Source organism: Guyanagaster necrorhizus (genome assembly GCF_019112545.1).
Source record: "Guyanagaster necrorhizus MCA 3950 unplaced genomic scaffold BT62scaffold_11, whole genome shotgun sequence".
NCBI classification, from domain to species: Eukaryota; Fungi; Basidiomycota; class Agaricomycetes; order Agaricales; family Physalacriaceae; genus Guyanagaster; species Guyanagaster necrorhizus.
In genome coordinates this window covers 74,062-90,681 of record NW_025064890.1, presented here as the reverse complement: position 1 = coordinate 90,681, position 16,620 = coordinate 74,062, and the positions used below count along the sequence as shown (strand labels likewise).

Here is a 16,620-nt window from a genome sequence, read left to right as displayed (position 1 = left end):
TGCGATCAGGCGGCTGCCTCTCCGAGAAGTAGCTAGCTTCAGTACAGTCTCATAAGATGATGGCGATTCTAAGTCGGGGATGACACGACCGATGGGGTTCTTTTCGTATTGAGGGCTGCCGTTATATAACTTGCATCGCTTATACTCTCGTTTCGCTCTGTTGATGCACTTATCGCACCTCCATCCCCACTTACAACAGGCCAGGCATCGTCGCGCCCATGATAACCGGTGAATTGTTGCATCGTATGTTTTCTCTGCACTTGAACATAAATGCCTCTTGATAATGCCTCTAGGCGAGGAGACGTCGTCCTATACAGGTTCGGAAAGGAGATGTCTGGTTGCCTTCTACGTTCTACAACTCGCGGGATTTGGGGGCCTCCTTACTATCCTGCTTACTGGGATCTTTTCTCCCACAGTCGCAAAACGGCACGTATGCTGGTTAAACTTTATCATAACATGGATGGCTTCGGCTATATCGTATAGGTGCGTGCTCAGTGCAATACTGATTCATGCTAGACTTGACAGAATACCCAGTTTACTTGTCGGTCATTCTATGGATTGGGAACCTCCCCACGGACTTTGCTTAACGCAGGCCATATTGATATATTCGGTTCCTACTTTGTGAGTTTGGTACCATAGCAACCTCTGTCTTGTGCTTTAACGTAATTATTCAAGAACGACTTGCACCACCACAGCACTCGTGATCCACGTTAGTTTCTCATCTTCTTTCTCTCATGGATCCCATTGACAGTCTCGAAGGTATCCATTTCAATGAATGCCCTTTTATCGCCACCTTCCGGAGTTCATTTCAATTGGACACCATTTGTAAGTTCTAGTCCCTGCTCTCTTACTTGGCTAATGAATGAATCTAGCTATATGTAATGCCGTATCTTGCCTCAGGTGGAATGGCCGCGCTCTCACTCGCTATTGGATTGCAAGATCCAGATACTGTGGCAAGAAGAGAGTCGAGAATGTACTGTAACTTTGCAAATCGAACACCGTTCGTCTCTGTCGTTATCTTTCCCGTATCATACACAGAGCTTACGCGCGTACTAGGTCTCACGTCTCCTCTGCGCTGGTTGCAGGTATAATGGTGCTGTGTCTATTGGTAGAGATTTTTGTGCTGGTCAAGTTGCGCAAGAACTGGATGTACCTGAGGAAAAAAAGAGACCGCCAGACGATATCGTCGATACTCCGTGTCCTGGCGTTTAGCGCAGTGGGATGCATGGCCATTGGGTAGATCCTTGTTAGTTATTCTCCATCGTCTCTAACAATATCCCGAAGGCTAGGATTTGTTTTTGTGTTTACTTCGTATCGCGGCCCTGCACTAAACCTTATACTAGGCAGTGGTAAGTTTTCCCGAGCTCTTTGACTAGGCAAAATCACTCATAAGAGTTTCCATAGTACCGCTACTTGCTGTCTTGCTCTTTGGTACTCAACAGGTAAGATATTGCCACTCATTGTGTGCACTTGACTTATGTCTAGCGTTATCCAGGACATCTTAGACTCCTGGTTTTATTTGTTTCGCGGGAAACAGAAACCCAAAACAGAGAACCTCTCCCTCCACTATAGCAATCCATCCTGGATGGCACCAGGCACAAGTCGAGACCCATTTATCGCCTCGTACACCGGGACCGAAGGGTAACCGTAGCACTAATTCTTTTGTATAATATATAACACTCTACTACAGTACATACTGTATTTTTAGCAATGGCAAACATCGACACTCCAATTATCCAAATTAGACATCATCTTCCCAGCTATCAGGAACGTCTAACGTATCTTCCGACTGAGGTTGCGGCACGGATGTGGAAGGCCGAGAGGCAGGTCGTAAATTCTGCAAATCCGGCACGCACGCGGTATGAGGAGTCGAGGATCGGCTGACAGGCCCCGTCCATCCTCTCCCAGCATTAACAATAGGCCTCGTTGCTGTGGGCTGTGATGGAGGCTGACTCACTACCCCAGCGCTTCGCAGGTTTCCGAGCTTGCCTAGATTCGGTCGTGACGGAAGACGTGTTGGGGTAACATGCGAGGAGAGAAGTGGCGAAGGTATTCTTGTATCTATACGGCGTATCAGTTGGACGCTGGAAACCGTTTGGTCAAAATGAAAATAAGTGAAGGCTGGTAGGCACCACGAACCTCCGATGCGGTTCTTGATCCACCATCTGGGTATCCACTCTATATATACTTGCAAGCTGAAATGATGATCAGTCCATTGACAGCTTTAAATGACAGATGAACCAACTTGGTGAACAAATTGCCTTCGGTCTGGAGGCATATGTGGTAACACTTGGGTCTTTTTGCCTGACCCTATGAATCTGGAGTGAAAATATCAGTCAAAAACTTTTGCAGAAATAAACTTGAACGAACTCAGCAAAGGCCTTCTCTACCACTGCAAGGAACTTATCATTAAGCCTAGCGAATCCGACAAGTTCGTCACTGTAAACACCCTCCGACGCAGTCTTGTCTCGCGAATCAGTATCGATGCCCAGCGCCTCCGCCAATCGCGCATTTCTCTTGGCTATTAAGCATTCCGAAGTGCATTTCAGCTGTTGCTGGCCATTCCTGCCCGCAGCATTGCTGATACTCCTTCCGCAGGGTACAGACTGTCGAATTCTCTCACAAGGACACAGAAGGGTGATAAGTGTTTGACAGGCCCCTACTTCGGAACAGGCTGACGGGGCATGGCAAGAATCAGCGCAAGGATGATGAGACGGCAAACTTTCAATAGCCCTTCAGTGGCTTCATGAAATATTACGCCGAGATGACTTACCATAGCTTCCGCGACTTTCCACATATTGACGTACAAACCCCACAATCGTCAGAGTGACATATTCGTTCACAGCGATGGAAGCCACAACCCATGAGCCTACAGGGAAGGATTGTGAGGTAGGCGAAAACAATAGGGAAATATTTGACCTACTTGCCACAGACAGTGCCGCAACCGACCTTCTCACGAGGCAACGAACATTTTATGTTATCGACTTCGTTTTTGCCACATGCACATAGCCGTTTCGTTAAGGAAAAACAAGGAGGACAAGGGATATCGTCTCCATGGCAAGGATGGGGAGTTTTGGGATGTCCGCAGGGAGGAGCCGGCATTACGCAGGGATATGAACATTTAATCTCTGTCCCGCATGGAATTGGAGGTTCTAGCACCGTACGTTCACAAAAGCAGATCAGCTACGTCAAGTCAGTGATGGGAGATAGAAGGGAACAAAATCATTGGCGGCATACCTCTTCAAACGAGCTCCTCAGACACGGGCCACACGGTCCCTTATGGTCTCGTTCCTCGCACCGGTGATTTCCGCAAGTGAGCATCTTACCGCAGATCAGATCACATTCGTGTAAACCTCCTGGACCTTCACCAATATCCTCCGCAGGCGTGATCATACGTTTCTTGCCCTTTGTTTTGACTGCCAACGACGCGAGGGGACAACAAAGACGGTTACACTGGTGCCTCCCGCATGCTCGAAGCGCAGGACATGCTTTAGTGCATAGAATGTTGATTTCGTTACGGTCCTTATCATGGAGATCGCCACATTTGGTGCTTCGACGAATATTCCCACATCGACAAGGACGGACAAGCACTTCGGAACAGGGTGGACATTCACCGATATGGCACTTGGCTTTGCAGGGATGCTCGCAAGTCGCGTGAAGTTTGTTACATGGTGCATCACAAGTCGGGATTGGCGCCGAACAAGTGGTACGAGATGCAAAGTCGTATTTTGCGGCATCTGTTTCTGGAGGCGCGATCGTACGTTTGCCACATGGACAAGTCGTGATTGTGACAGGCGAGAAGGGACATTGGGCAGCGGCGGATGAGGGAGGATGACAAGATTTTTGGCATGCGTGTCTGCAACAATCGTAGAACCTAAAATGATCAGTATGAGATAGCTACGCATGCTGAATTGCATACCTTTGACATACACTATCACAGGAGAAACCCTTCACGTCGCAGGGCCCTGGCTCATCTCCACCGCATCCAATGGCACCTAGCCATTGACTTCCCTCTCCACAAGGCACCTCTCTTTGTGCTTTACCGCACCAACATTTACTCATCTCGCGTTGCTCGCAGCTTGCACAATCTCCTTGATGACACATCTCCTGGCAAAAATGCTTCCCGCAGTTAAGACGTTTCGAGCAGACCTCATTACAAGAGACCCTTTTATCCTCCCCACACCGAACTGGAACGACACGCCTTCGAGGGCACCCGCATGGGACTTCCAGCATGATTTTACACGGAGGGCAGGGACCTGGATGGCATGAGAGCGGACAGGGATGAGGACAACCAACCCGAGGTCGCGAGCAAGGGTTCCCGCATGAGTGAGGCGTCGCGAGACGGGCATTAGGCGATGGTGTCGACCCACAGAAGCACCGATAGCCGCCGATAAGCATGCCTCGCCTTCCCTGACATCCAGGACATCTCCATTCGCCTCGCCTCTCCTCTCCCCTCGCGCGCCAGGCCTCTTTAACTTCGTTGTAACTCTTTTCCGACCACGAGTGAATGCATTTGAGATGGAAGGTCGTCCAGCAATACTGGGGAACGAAAAGCTCTGCAGACTCTCCGGGAGGGAGTATGGGAATGGAAGGGGAGCAACTCCATGTAGGTTGGGGTGGATGGATCGCGTTGAAACAAATAGGACAATCGGTATAGGGACGGGTGCTTAGGCCACGTATGAGGATGGATGTGAGGTCATTAGCTTGGTCGCTGGGAGGGTCCTTGGCTTTATGCTTGCCCCATCCGTGGGGGGACTGGGAAGGAGAATCGGATGTGAGTCCAGCATTGAACTTGACACCCCTACGACCGCCGTTTGGAGGTTTTGGTCGTGATGAAGATGGCTCTTCCGATGGGTCATCGCCAGGTACTCGAGGTTCATGTTGTCGTCCGGATCGTTGTGAGCTCTCTACATGCTCGCCGCTGTTCGTCGTGTTTGACCTTTGGCTCTTTGCAGAATCGATGGACGCCCCGGCAGGTCCACGCTTTGGTCGTCGTCGTCGATTACGCGAAGAACCGTCCGGCGGTGTCTCTTCCACTGCCACCTCCCCTCTCGAAGAATTAATGGTCGATGAGTGTCCATCCAATGAGGCATTTGTAGGTTTATTTCGACGATTACCGCGATGGTTAGGTCGAGGTTCAACTGAATCTATACTCTGAGGAGGGAGAGCAGCTATTTCCATACAGCTGTTGGGTTCTTCAGGAAGGGATGACAACAACAAAATCGAAGAAAAACGGGACTCACGACCGAAGTAAGCTGTTAAGAGTAACAGGATGATGGAACCAGTAGTCAGAGTAACTAAAATCTGACAAATGCTCGGTACCGTGATGTATATCCGAATATAGACATGTTCGTTGCGTCATTGGACATCCACGAGGTGGTGCCGTCCAATTAGCTACGCGAGCACCATGTTCGACGACGACGAGGACATTGACGAGACCGCAGCACTCGTACCCCCAGATCCTACCTGGCAAGCCATCTTCCACGCATCCAACCAAGTCGTACTCTACAATCCCACTAGTCATGCTCTGGCTATCCGACAGTCCTCGCAAGCTCGTCCGAGATCTGGCTGTCCGTATTGCAAGAGACCGCTGCCACCAGAGTCCCAGGATGAACCGGACCCCGAGTTTCATTCTCGTGCATCGAATTATTTTCACTTGCTGTCCATCGTGAATGATACATGGTCGAGGCCGTCAACGCCGCCGCCTATGGAGGCTGACGACGGTGCCAGCGGTTTCTCTGCAGAGGCCCTTGCAAATGGATATTTCAAGGCCTTCTTTACCGAAGAGAGCAAGCTAGGGATGGGCGCAAATGGAAGCGTATACCTTTGTCAGGTATCACTCCAGCTCTGACTTGACTTTTGTGACCAACCCTTTCACAGCATGTCCTGGACGGAAATCCACTAGGTCATTTTGCCGTCAAAAAAGTTGCAGTCGGGCAATCTCACTCGTACCTGTTAAATATCCTTCGTGAAGTTAGCCGCTTCTCATCCCAAAATCTATGTAACTCATTTCCACCAGGTTCGCCTACTTGAGCGGCTTCATCATCCCAATATCATAACGTACCAGTACGTTCCTCCACCCTTCTTTTCTTTTTCTTTTTTTTTCAACCGGTAACTCCTCCATCTTCTTTCAGCCACTCCTGGCTCGAAAGCGCTCAATTCTCTTCGTTCGGTCCCCGGGTTCCCACGTTACAGTTGAGCTTCGACGTCCATTTCCTGTTCCTTTAACTTACCGTGGGCTAGCATTCTCATGCAATGGGCTGAAGGTGGAAGGTGGGCATAGTTTCACCCACTGATGCATCCGTTTGAATCCACACTAGCCTCGACGACTTTATCGATGAGCGTCTTGGACGCGAGACTCGACACATCCACATCAACCCCAATGGCGCCTTGAATGGTAATGGTGCAACGTCAAACATTAACTCGCGTTCAGCAAGGATTCGTGCATACAGGGCATTCCAGCGCGCCTCACCAGAGGAAAAGGAGCAGCTCAGACAACGTATGAATGGACAAGCGCGTCAGGGGACGCAAACGTGGACTGCAGTGCATCTCCTCAGTCCAGAGGAAGTAAAAAGCATCTTTACAGACGTCGTAGAGGGATTGTCTTTTCTGGTAAAGTGGCCATCGCCTGGGCAAGGATCCGTCTCAATCTGTTCAGCATGACAAGTCTATATTGCACCTGGACCTCAAGCCTGGCAACGTGCTACTAACATGGGATGAAGGAAAGCTAATGTACGATCATCTTCTCTTCTTAAATCTGGGTACCGAACCATTACTAGACCGCGAGCCATGTTATCTGACTTTGGTACGTCCCGCGACATGGTGAACACGTCCCAAGTACGCTCGGGAAATACTGGAACGTGGGTCCAGCTCGTTATGGAGCTATTCATCACTAAAAGAACCCTCAGACTGGAATATACGTCTCCTGAATCCTTGCCATCGCCTCAGACGGGTCTTCTCCGCCAGGTAGACTCGAAATCCGATATGTGGTCACTTGGCATGATCCTACACAAGCTACTCTTCTTCAAATTACCCTATCATTACGCTGCGGCTGGCGATGCGAGCGAGACAATGCTGAATTCTCTTGCAGAAGGTGACAAAATGGATCGGCTGGAGCAAGAAGTGTTGAACTATCCAGGGCAAGTTGCGTTTGTAAAGTGTAACTTTATAATTCATCAAGCGTGCTTCCAGATTCAAAAGAACAGCAGCGCAGGTTGCGGCATTCGAGGGCCGCAAGCTATCACGAGCGTACACTGTTCTGCTAGAAACACTGCTGAATCCCAATCCATCTGCACGGCCGTCCTGCGAGCGGGTTCTGACTGCAATTCGAGAAGGCGGAGTGAGTCACTCCTTATGCTTTAAAAGTGGGAAGCTCATTCGTCACAGCTGGATGCAGTCAAAGAGCCGCGGCGTACACGGACAGCATCGACGTCTTTGATGCAGATGGTACGAAGACCAAGTCCGGAACCTACCGCGGAAGAGACGACGAACGTTGTCGGCGAAGCTGCAGTCCTGAATAGCGAAGGCGAAGAGGAAAAAGTGCCTCTACTGGGTCTACCTGCGCCAGATGATGGGCATGACGAGGCAGCACCGGCGATGACGGTGGTGCCAATAAAGCGGCTGAAAATGACGCTTTTCGTGAGGTCAGCCAAGTCGTGCATCCTCGTCGCCAAGGTGCTGGATGTTGCGACTATGTGCCCCGATGGGCACTTGCGGACTGGGCTGTCTATCATTGTATTGATTCTTGCCGTGGTAGATACATGGTTTGAAGGGCTGTGGGTATCGATCGTATTTGGAATGCTTCACATATTGGTTGTTAAATTAGGACGCAGTAGTGACATATGTTGTAATGTGTAGCTAGTGCAATGCAGCTTCAAATAGGCTAAACTCGTCGTGACTAAAGGCCCACCTGTCGGCGGTGCGGCTGGCAACCCACTGTGCGAGTTTTTTCTTTTGTTCCGGATCCAAGACACCATCGCAGGCGACCATGTACGTCCAGAGGAGCCTGATGCTCTTTTCCTCAAAATCGAGATCAGGCTCCAAGACGTCTCCGTCCTCGCCATACGGCAGCGGGTCTACGAGCGCGCCAACGACAGCGGCAAAGATACCTTGCTCCTCCATGGGGCGGCGGGCCACAGAGGATGTTTCTGCTCGACTTGGGTCAACAAGATTGGGGGCATGGGAGTTGGGATGCACAGGCCCGGCTTGTACCGTGGTTTCATTCGGGGTGAGAAGGGTATTCAACAAAAAGACGGCCTTTCTCCGAACGGTGATCTCTGGATCGGCAAGTGCGGCGCGCAACTTGAGCCAGGCGTCGGATGCGAGGGCTTTTACTGCAGGAGCATTGTGCTTGAGGAGGCCTGAGAGGGCGTAGAGGGCCTTGCTCCTGATCTGTGGTGAAGAATTTGCAGGGACGAGAAAGGCGGTCAAGGTCGGGAGGGGATTGGATGAGAGGTACTGTGGAAGTGTTAGATTTGCCTGGGACGAGACTGGACATACCGTTTGCTGAGCGGCGGGGTTGTTCTGGAGGGCAGTGCCGATGACCCATAGGGCCTGCAAGACGATCACGTCTGTCGAGTCGGGAGAGGTGAGCAGCGAGTGCAGTGGCTGCCACATTTCCAGTTGCTCGAGATCTGGCCTGGGTTAGGCTTGGAAGATTGAAGGAAGGAAAAGCAGCGCGTACTGTTGGCATTGTCGATTTGTTCTATTAGCTGGGTACAGGTGAGCACGGGGATGTGTGTGGAAGAGAAAGAGACGGACCATCTCGAGGTGATCAAGGGCGTCTACCCTGGCGTCTTCCGAGTGGTGTGGATCTGAGGCCACTGCGAGGTCCTCCTTCATGAGCTCAGCATCGGACTTGCCGAGAATGAGATCAATGACACCAGCGTCGAGGTCTGTTCTTGGCTGGGGAGCACCGACGGAAGGGCCAGAGTGTTCAATTGACCATCGTAGAAGCGATTCCATCCTGAACAAAGTAAAGGAAGATTATTTTCAGAATTATTTTTATTATTTACAATACATCAGTTTACATAGCACCTTCACTCTTGGAAATGATATACCTGCTGGCCGTGTGAACTCGTGACGGATCCTGCAGGCGTCGCTCGCACTCACCAAGCATGGATAACACCCGGAATCCACCCTAGCACACACAGTGCAATGTTGATCCAGAAATCGGCAGCGCAGCCTCGTTCTGAGCACGCGCACGAGCACGAGCACGGTCAATGATGTTCACGATAGCAGGGTGCAACATACTAATCAGCACGGGCACGGGAGGTACGATGCTGGGGAAAAGAGTTGAAGAAATGGATGTATTTATGATGATAAAGGAAAACATACATACATTGCGACAAAGTAGAGGCATACATCAGCAGAAGAGGAGGGCATTGTTGTGGTGGTAAGGGATCAGACCTGTATAATGACGTCACTTGGCCGTGTCCTCCGCCTTTCGACGCCCCTTGGTTCGATTCAGACCACAATACTCCTTCTGGTACCCTGTCTCGGTGAACACGAAAACATTGCAATCGCGTTCGGTATCACAAGAATCATCGTTGGAAGGGACGGAGGCAGCCCTGTACTCGGTATCGTAGACGCCCTCATCCCCGCAGCATCGATGGCAGCAGACGACATCTTCACCTGTACGACAACTTCCATCCCCGGTCGTGAGCATGTCCTGCCTCGTCAAATTCAGCCTCTTCTTGATATCGCCCTTCGTCTTCCAGTCCCAGACGATATTCCTCTGCCTCCTTACAATCTTCATCCACTCTCTTCTCGCACCACATAGGTGCTGCTCAACCACCACTTTATCGATGACCCTGCACTTGCGAATGTCCGCTGTAGCATTCTCTCTTTCCCTTCCAGCTGCCGCCATAGCGTGGAGATAGACATCAAGTTTATTACACACCAGTCATGTGGTCTACATCGTATCGAGCACTCGGATCCCGTCCACTGTGATGCCCATGTGTGCCCCATATACATGCGCAAACTCCGGCCCGGCAGCAACACCCTGCTCGTAGTTCTTTCCCTTCACATTCGCAATGTAGTCGTAAAAGTCGGCGTGGTCCCCCACCGATTCTTCGAACCACCGCAGCTCCGCCATACCCTCAAGCGTCCGGATCACCCAGTGCGCACTGCTCCATCCCTTCTGGCCCCGCAGCAATGCAGAGCTACCTTGCCCCGCCGGCTGCTGTCGGATAAACGCGTCCACCTCCTTCGGATTCGTCTCCAGAGACGGCATCTCGATTAAACACAACAGCGGCGCCGACAATCGTGCCCCGCCATCATGGTTCGTCTCCCATTTCTTCTTTTTTACAATTTGGTACACGCACAGCGGCTCGCTGAGCTTGTGCTCCGGGTCACGAATGATCAGTGCCCAGTGATATTTTCCTTCGCCGTCTTCGGTGTTGTACAGTGCAATGTAGATGTTCGAGTGCATTCTTCAGAGCCGTCAGTCTCGTCGTCTCGCAACAAAAAGCTTGCTGCTTACTTTTGGTGTGCGTGATGGCGCCGAGCAACGAGCAACAAGCAGTACTCTGCCCATTCATATTACTTATGTAGGCCCCTTTTAGACCTGCAAATTCTAGAATTGCCAACTCCTGTTGAATTTATATTAAGATTTTCCTAAACGTTCCAGATGAATTATTCCGCCTTGTTCTACAGTCAATGCCCTCTTTCCGCGTAGCTCTACCAGCACAAAGTATTGTCTGAGAAGAATGCCTGCTATTCTTCGCTTTTGGGGGCTGCTAACTTTGTCGTTCGAACATTGCCTAGGAGCAAATAAATTGACTTCCAGTACTGGACGCGCTCGATTTCAGGAGGTCGATCATGTTCGGAGATTTGTAGTCGGGCCGCCGTGATTTACTAGTCCCTGCTATAGCGCGCACCTTTTGCTCAGCATCAAATGTAGGAAGATTTCGCGGCACCTTGTCGTCCACAGTATGACTAGTATGTATTACTGTACTTATTATATCTAATGACGGATGGTATCACCATTTTCTGATAAAATTTACAATGTACACGAGTCGGGCCACGTCGCCTCAGAACGGGCTTCCGGCTCAACGTCTCCATCAAACATAAAGCGTCCTTGGTGACTACTGCCACATCAGCCTCAAGGAAACCTCTCCCAACGCTCAGAACTCACTGATCATAGACACAGAACTCGTCTTCCCACGCAGTATAGGCTTCGCTACGCTCGGCATCTGTGATGGGAGACAAAGGCTCTCCATCCCCTCGAGCTTCCAAGTTGGGCTGAAAGGCGTTCCCGACCGTCGAATAGTACCCAAGCAGAGGAAACACAGCATCGTCCCGCTGAAGATCATTGCTGGCATCAGTGTATCCCCCAGAGAATGTGGTTCTTTGTGAGTAGCTGGCGATCCACATATCCATTTTTTCTAATAGACTGCGAAGATCAGCAAATGCCCGAAAGCCAACTTCAGTTTCGGCATACCGGTGTTGGAGGCCATCTAGGGACAAGTCATTTGCGTCGTAGTTGTGCCGAGGAGCTCCTTCTGTCGCGGGCAGGACACCTGTCGATTCTTCAGATGGATAGTAATACGTGTTGCCGCTGCAGACACCAGATCGAGCGACTAGGGGGACATCACCATCGTAGATACTATACCAAGAGCCAGAAGAGTCATCGTCTGCGGAAACCAGGGAGTCGCCACGGGAGTTGGCAGATGCCAAATGTAGGGGAGCTTGGGTACCAGCCAAAGTGTCATCTCCTTGAATTACTCGAGATTTGTGTGACCTTCTCTTAGTCTTGGCGTAGATCTTCTTGTCCCTTCCTTTAGGCCGCTTGTACGGAGAGTTGGAATGACGATCCACTGTATCGCTGCTGTATGCAAGGCAGTGTGGCGTTGAAGACGAAGGGGCAAGACGTACGTAGGATGAGACTTTGGCCTGGAATATGGAAGAGATGAAGGATTTCATGAGAGAGCCAAATGAATCATCGACTTACATGTTTCTGTGAGGGTAAACAAAGGAAAGGCCCTGAAAACACAATGATGTGCCTAATAAGCCGATTACTGACGCCGAACAAAATCAGAAGAAACAGCGCTTGCCGGGACTCTGAAGTTACCAAATCATCGCTCCAGACAAATGCCATTTTTGCTGAGGCTGGCGGCGAAATGTGAAGCAAAGACGGGAATGAGGATCAAGAGAAGTCAGCGCGACGGTGTCTTTAGTGCCATCAACAACATGCGCCCCACCCATCCAAGGATGTACGACGTATGTACTAGCCTATTGTGGGTTCTACTGAGACTGATTTATTCATTTGATAGAAGGAGCTACATACCTTTTGCGATTAACTGGCTACCTCAGAAACAGTCACTGCTCAGAGTTGCATCTGAAGCTTATCTCTCGAAACTAATTAGAGACGCGTTCTGGGGCACACAGTCTCAGCAAAGGTGGCAAAAATAATGTCAAAGGAAATGTCATGGATTGTTATTGTGGCAAAATTTTTTTCCCGATCGTCCATGACACCGCCATGACGTTTTTCCTCAAGATAGCGACTAAATTCAATAAATACTGCGTCCCCCCACCGGCGCAACTCTCACTTCAACTATAACCACAATGTCTGAATTACAATGGAAAGGATACGCGTCCGTCTCCATTCTCTGCTCCGTTTTGCGTCTTTTGACCTTCTTTGTAGCGTTCACGACACTTCCAAATGGACGGAATTCAAGATCATTGACTTTACCCCCAAGGCTTTTGACGAGGAAGACCTGGATATCAAAATTGACTTCTGTATGTTTTGTTCGTTTGTCGTGATTCACAAGTGATGAAAAACACCCCTCAGGTGGTATTTGCGGTAGCGATGTAAGAGGAACACCGTTCAGCGAAACTTCTCAGTAATTGACGCGTTCTCAGCTCCACACTATCACAGGCGGATGGGGCAAGCCCATGCTTCCTGTCATCCCAGGCCATGAAATCGTTGGCCAGGTCGTTCGCGTTGGAGCCAAAGTGAAGGAATTCAAACCAGGTGACCGTGTTGGTGTTGGGTGCGTGTTTAGCATCCTCCAATCTTCATTAAATAATAACTTCATAGTGCTCAAGTTTGGTCTTGCAACAAATGCGCCAACTGCAAAAACGACAACGAAAACTATTGTCGTCATTTGGTTGACACGTTCGTGGATGGTTCATCCTTACTTTCAAATTCTCATAATATGTACCCAGATATAATGCCAAATACCCCAACGGAGACATGGCATACGGCGGCTACTCGACTGCTATCCGCGTTTCCGAACGTTATGTGTTCCCAATACCCGAAAAACTTTCCTCGGAGCAGGCTGCACCCATGCTGTGTGCTGGACTCACAGTCTTCAGCCCATTGGTTCGTAATGGCACTGGGTATGACTTTACCGCAAAACGTTTCGTCAAACCTGAGCTGAATGTTTTCTCAGTCCCGGCAAGAAAGTTGGCATTGTTGGAGTCGGCGGGCTGGGCCACTATGCGATTCAGTTCGCCAAAGCTTTGGGAGCTGAGGTCACTGTTTTCAGCAGCAGCACAGGGAAGAAGGTGAATGTCCGAGTCTGAACCCTTTGGTAGCATTGATTATTAACTCGTTCTATCAGGCCGATGCCATCGAGATGGGCGCGGATAAATTTGTCGTAACTCGCGAACCCGACGCGTTAGAGAACATGGAGATGACCTTGGATCTCATCATAGTACGCACGAGACACCGCCTCCACCGTACTCAAACTTACTATCGTATCTTTAGTGCACGGCTGACGTCTCTCATGGAATTCCATTAACGAAGCTCTTACAGACACTCATTGTCCATGGAAAGCTCGTTATGGTTGCTTTACCCGATGAGAAATTACCTGATCTCCGGGGAGCTAGTCAGTATCTCCTCGTTCTGATCCCATACCCCAGCAAAACTGACGATTTTCAGGCTTTATTACTAATGGATGTGCCTTGAGTGGTTCACACATAGGGAGCAAGAAGGAATCCATTCAGATGCTCAATCTCGCAGTAGAGAAAGGTGTTAAGAGCTGGATTGACATCAGGCCTAGTGCGTTTTATGACAGGAATGCGGACTGCTTCCTCACATGATGTCTCCCTTCCCAGTGTCCGAAGTCGGGGAATGCGTGAAGCGCGTCAAGGCAAATAAAGTCAAGTACCGACATGTTCTCAAGTGCGTTTCCCTAGGTTTAAACTACGAATACGGATCTCATCTCCTTACCAGGGCGGATTTACGAACTGATTCGAAGATAACCACGACTTGAAGCTGTAGAATAGAAGACCCCACAGGGCATGAATTCAATAACATTGTAGTGGTATCACACGAGCCCTCAATCGAAACTGTTACTTTTAACGATGACACCTGTCGCATATTTGCTTGTACTCGAAGTTTACTTCCGAGTCAAGATACTCCTGCCCCCGTCGATTCGTTGCGTGGCAATGTGTCACTAAACTCGAAAGCTTTGAAGCTCCAAGCAGAATAACGTTCATGGCTCACGCGTCGTAATGAAAGCGTCAAACGACTGATCATAACAGACGTAAGTCTGCACAGAATAGATTGAATTTCGGATTTGAAGTTGAAATTCGGTTACTTACATCATACTGGGTCTAGATATCCATCAACCGTCTTGAAAGATCAGGAAAATTAATAAAGAGCACACACTGGGCATTGATCAATTTCAAACCGGGCTGATGGCTCGTCGGCAAGGCAGGTGAATGCTATCAGTTATAGGGTGGCTTACCCGACTACACAGGGAAAAAAGCATCCAGAGGGCATTTCCGGTGAGTATGATGCCAAAGTACAACGTTCCGTCTCGCTGAATTCTTTGGAGAAGGAGAGCTCTAGGAATTATCTTGTGATACTGAATAGTGACTTGTAGAGTGATAATAAAAACTATACTGTCGAAAAGAATAGACCCTGCCAGATAAAGCGTGTCCCTATGTTTTGATGAGGCTTTTCGTCGAGCCAGGTGATCGTTAACGTACATTACTGGATCGGAAAATAATATGCAGACTAGAATGGGTCGGTAAATAGTATATATACATGCAGATCGATAGACGCTTGCCTACCATGAAATGGATCAATTCCATAAGACTGCGCTGATAAGTCCGGCAAGGGAAGGGCTATTAGAGTTAATTAATTAGCGGAAGCACCATGGTGTGATTGCTAGCTGATGCCCTACCGTTATTTTGCCCGTGTTGGGCCATGGCGTAAATTACAGTGATACATTGAGTAATGGGCAGGAGGCTGAGAAGTACGATATATAGCTTTCTGCTTCCGGTCAAGGCATAAACCCTTACAAATGTTCAGTCAGCGACCTTGAACATTGGGCAGCCGGGGAAAGGCTCGTACCGGATTAGTAGTACTATCTCTGCTGGGATGGCGGCGAGTAGGGCTTGCAACCATTCGACGATGGCAAATCGATTACAGCTGATAGTGTTATCGAATAAGAAATACGTTTCCTCGCAAGAGAGAAGCTTACATCTGTCAATCACTTACGTTCAGTCCCAAGCCCAGACAGTCATCAGATTACACGCACTTCGAAAGTCCACAATGGCGAAAAATAGGCTACAGTCGTTCAATAACCGAGAACGTTTGAGACGCCCTATCACTCACCGAATAAAGTGATGACGCAAAAGGACATAGCACAGTAGCGATTCTTCACATCCAAGAGCATCGTCAATGATAAAATAGCACATAGCACGAACACTAACTCACTAGTAAAAACAGATAGAATACTTCGAGACGATGAGTACAAGATGAAAGACATATTAGAGGCGAATCATACCAGGCCCCTTCCTCTCTTTCCAGGCGAACTCAATCTCGTCACTTAAGGTGAGAAAGTAATCGAAGAAGATGATTGTGCATGAAGCCACATAATACCACTAGAGTCGGTTTCATTGATACTGATGCAGCAAAGTTGATCAACAACTAGAAGTTAACCTTGAAAGCTTGCCTGATAAACACATTATCCAAGGCAACTCAACAGCGGCAGAAGATCAGACATACAGATCCTTGGCTAACGATATGGCATCCTCGTCCATCAACAGGCCTATGGATATTATCGGAGTACGAAGTGGAGGACCAACAGGATGGGAAGCAAGCAAGGACGAGGATCCTGACCTCGATTAGCATGGTCATTTATGTGGTAAACAGACGCACCGACCCCACACGCATCTCAGCCACTATCATGACGAATATATAGCTTCAATGATATTCCAAGCCTAGACTCCATCGTAAGCGGATGTTCGTCGAAGACGCTGGTCATCGGACCAGATATCACTGAATTCTAAATTATTTAAATTTAGACCTTTCGTCTTAAAAAAGACAGCTCGTCAACGCAACGTCCTCGGTAAAGGCGCCGGTATGAGGTGTGATAGCCGTAGAAGACATAGAAACCGGTTCTGCCGGAATGTCGGTGTGAGGTTGAATACTCAATCAAGTTTCGGATTGATACTGATATCCCATGAAATATACATGAGGTGGGCTAAACCATATCGAGGCGCTGCGGGATATGGACATGCCTTTATTCAACACGTTCGGCCTGTGATAGAGTCAAACACGTACTAAATGCACCAATGCTGCCATGGGTGCGAGAATGGAAATATCAAGACGCGCGTTGAAGATATATAGCCGTTCTCCTCCCCGAGAGCAATGGCGAC

General features: G+C 49.2%; 9 protein-coding genes across 9 annotated transcripts; 3 read left to right on the top strand and 6 right to left on the bottom strand.

Moving 5' to 3' along the window:
• Nucleotides 1-32: 32 nt before the first annotated feature.
• BT62DRAFT_931315 (uncharacterized protein) lies at nt 33-1,757 on the top strand. The gene is made up of 10 exons (XM_043186102.1): nt 33-243; nt 294-483; nt 535-621; nt 676-709; nt 760-825; nt 873-1,000; nt 1,057-1,236; nt 1,285-1,349; nt 1,405-1,442; nt 1,496-1,757. The coding sequence occupies exons 1-10, from the start codon at nt 219-221 to the stop codon at nt 1,643-1,645; spliced, it is 963 nt and encodes a 320-aa protein (XP_043040241.1). The 5' UTR covers nt 33-218; the 3' UTR covers nt 1,646-1,757.
• Nucleotides 1,628-5,215, bottom strand: BT62DRAFT_948549 (uncharacterized protein). The gene is made up of 8 exons (XM_043188074.1): nt 3,920-5,215; nt 3,238-3,874; nt 2,924-3,183; nt 2,774-2,869; nt 2,371-2,721; nt 2,246-2,318; nt 2,140-2,195; nt 1,628-2,084 (listed from the first exon to the last, which is right to left on the bottom strand). Exons 1-8 carry the CDS (start codon nt 5,179-5,181, stop codon nt 1,742-1,744), a joined length of 3,078 nt encoding a protein of 1,025 aa, XP_043040240.1. The 5' UTR covers nt 5,182-5,215; the 3' UTR covers nt 1,628-1,741.
• Nucleotides 5,216-5,407: 192 nt separating this feature from the next.
• Nucleotides 5,408-7,857, top strand: BT62DRAFT_980406 (kinase-like protein; the record flags this gene model as incomplete). The annotated part of the gene is made up of 10 exons (XM_043189509.1): nt 5,408-5,833; nt 5,881-5,973; nt 6,020-6,066; nt 6,135-6,194; nt 6,244-6,273; nt 6,321-6,612; nt 6,659-6,732; nt 6,780-7,139; nt 7,192-7,339; nt 7,387-7,857. 10 exons carry the CDS (start codon nt 5,408-5,410, stop codon nt 7,855-7,857), a joined length of 2,001 nt encoding a protein of 666 aa, XP_043040239.1.
• On the bottom strand, nt 7,448-8,986 carry BT62DRAFT_931308 (Fes1-domain-containing protein). The gene is made up of 4 exons (XM_043186101.1): nt 8,761-8,986; nt 8,684-8,711; nt 8,500-8,633; nt 7,448-8,457 (listed from the first exon to the last, which is right to left on the bottom strand). The coding sequence occupies exons 1-4, from the start codon at nt 8,962-8,964 to the stop codon at nt 7,858-7,860; spliced, it is 966 nt and encodes a 321-aa protein (XP_043040238.1). The 5' UTR covers nt 8,965-8,986; the 3' UTR covers nt 7,448-7,857.
• A 37-nt stretch (nt 8,987-9,023) lies between these two features.
• On the bottom strand, nt 9,024-9,884 carry BT62DRAFT_931306 (uncharacterized protein). The gene is made up of 2 exons (XM_043186100.1): nt 9,341-9,884; nt 9,024-9,281 (listed from the first exon to the last, which is right to left on the bottom strand). The coding sequence occupies exons 1-2, from the start codon at nt 9,382-9,384 to the stop codon at nt 9,140-9,142; spliced, it is 186 nt and encodes a 61-aa protein (XP_043040237.1). The 5' UTR covers nt 9,385-9,884; the 3' UTR covers nt 9,024-9,139.
• On the bottom strand, nt 9,459-10,891 carry BT62DRAFT_931304 (uncharacterized protein). Its single transcript, XM_043186099.1, has one exon. It carries the CDS (start codon nt 10,430-10,432, stop codon nt 9,914-9,916), a length of 519 nt encoding a protein of 172 aa, XP_043040236.1. The 5' UTR covers nt 10,433-10,891; the 3' UTR covers nt 9,459-9,913.
• A 29-nt stretch (nt 10,892-10,920) lies between these two features.
• Nucleotides 10,921-12,333, bottom strand: BT62DRAFT_83996 (uncharacterized protein). Its single transcript, XM_043182438.1, has 5 exons — nt 12,290-12,333; nt 12,057-12,234; nt 11,954-12,005; nt 11,138-11,895; nt 10,921-11,090 (listed from the first exon to the last, which is right to left on the bottom strand). The coding sequence occupies exons 2-5, from the start codon at nt 12,098-12,100 to the stop codon at nt 11,003-11,005; spliced, it is 942 nt and encodes a 313-aa protein (XP_043040235.1). The 5' UTR covers nt 12,101-12,234; nt 12,290-12,333; the 3' UTR covers nt 10,921-11,002.
• BT62DRAFT_1075503 (NADPH-dependent alcohol dehydrogenase) lies at nt 12,074-14,307 on the top strand. Its single transcript, XM_043179121.1, has 13 exons — nt 12,074-12,222; nt 12,276-12,596; nt 12,647-12,741; nt 12,794-12,813; nt 12,865-12,995; nt 13,043-13,120; nt 13,171-13,344; nt 13,398-13,512; nt 13,569-13,661; nt 13,715-13,835; nt 13,889-14,008; nt 14,065-14,131; nt 14,183-14,307. The coding sequence occupies exons 2-13, from the start codon at nt 12,568-12,570 to the stop codon at nt 14,220-14,222; spliced, it is 1,083 nt and encodes a 360-aa protein (XP_043040234.1). The 5' UTR covers nt 12,074-12,222; nt 12,276-12,567; the 3' UTR covers nt 14,223-14,307.
• On the bottom strand, nt 14,183-16,162 carry BT62DRAFT_84027 (uncharacterized protein). The gene is made up of 15 exons (XM_043182439.1): nt 16,125-16,162; nt 15,968-16,076; nt 15,902-15,914; nt 15,747-15,843; nt 15,677-15,696; nt 15,575-15,617; nt 15,496-15,526; nt 15,311-15,388; nt 15,141-15,253; nt 15,028-15,081; nt 14,944-14,971; nt 14,700-14,895; nt 14,621-14,646; nt 14,554-14,559; nt 14,183-14,501 (listed from the first exon to the last, which is right to left on the bottom strand). The coding sequence occupies exons 2-15, from the start codon at nt 16,000-16,002 to the stop codon at nt 14,360-14,362; spliced, it is 882 nt and encodes a 293-aa protein (XP_043040233.1). The 5' UTR covers nt 16,003-16,076; nt 16,125-16,162; the 3' UTR covers nt 14,183-14,359.
• Nucleotides 16,163-16,620: the final 458 nt, after the last annotated feature.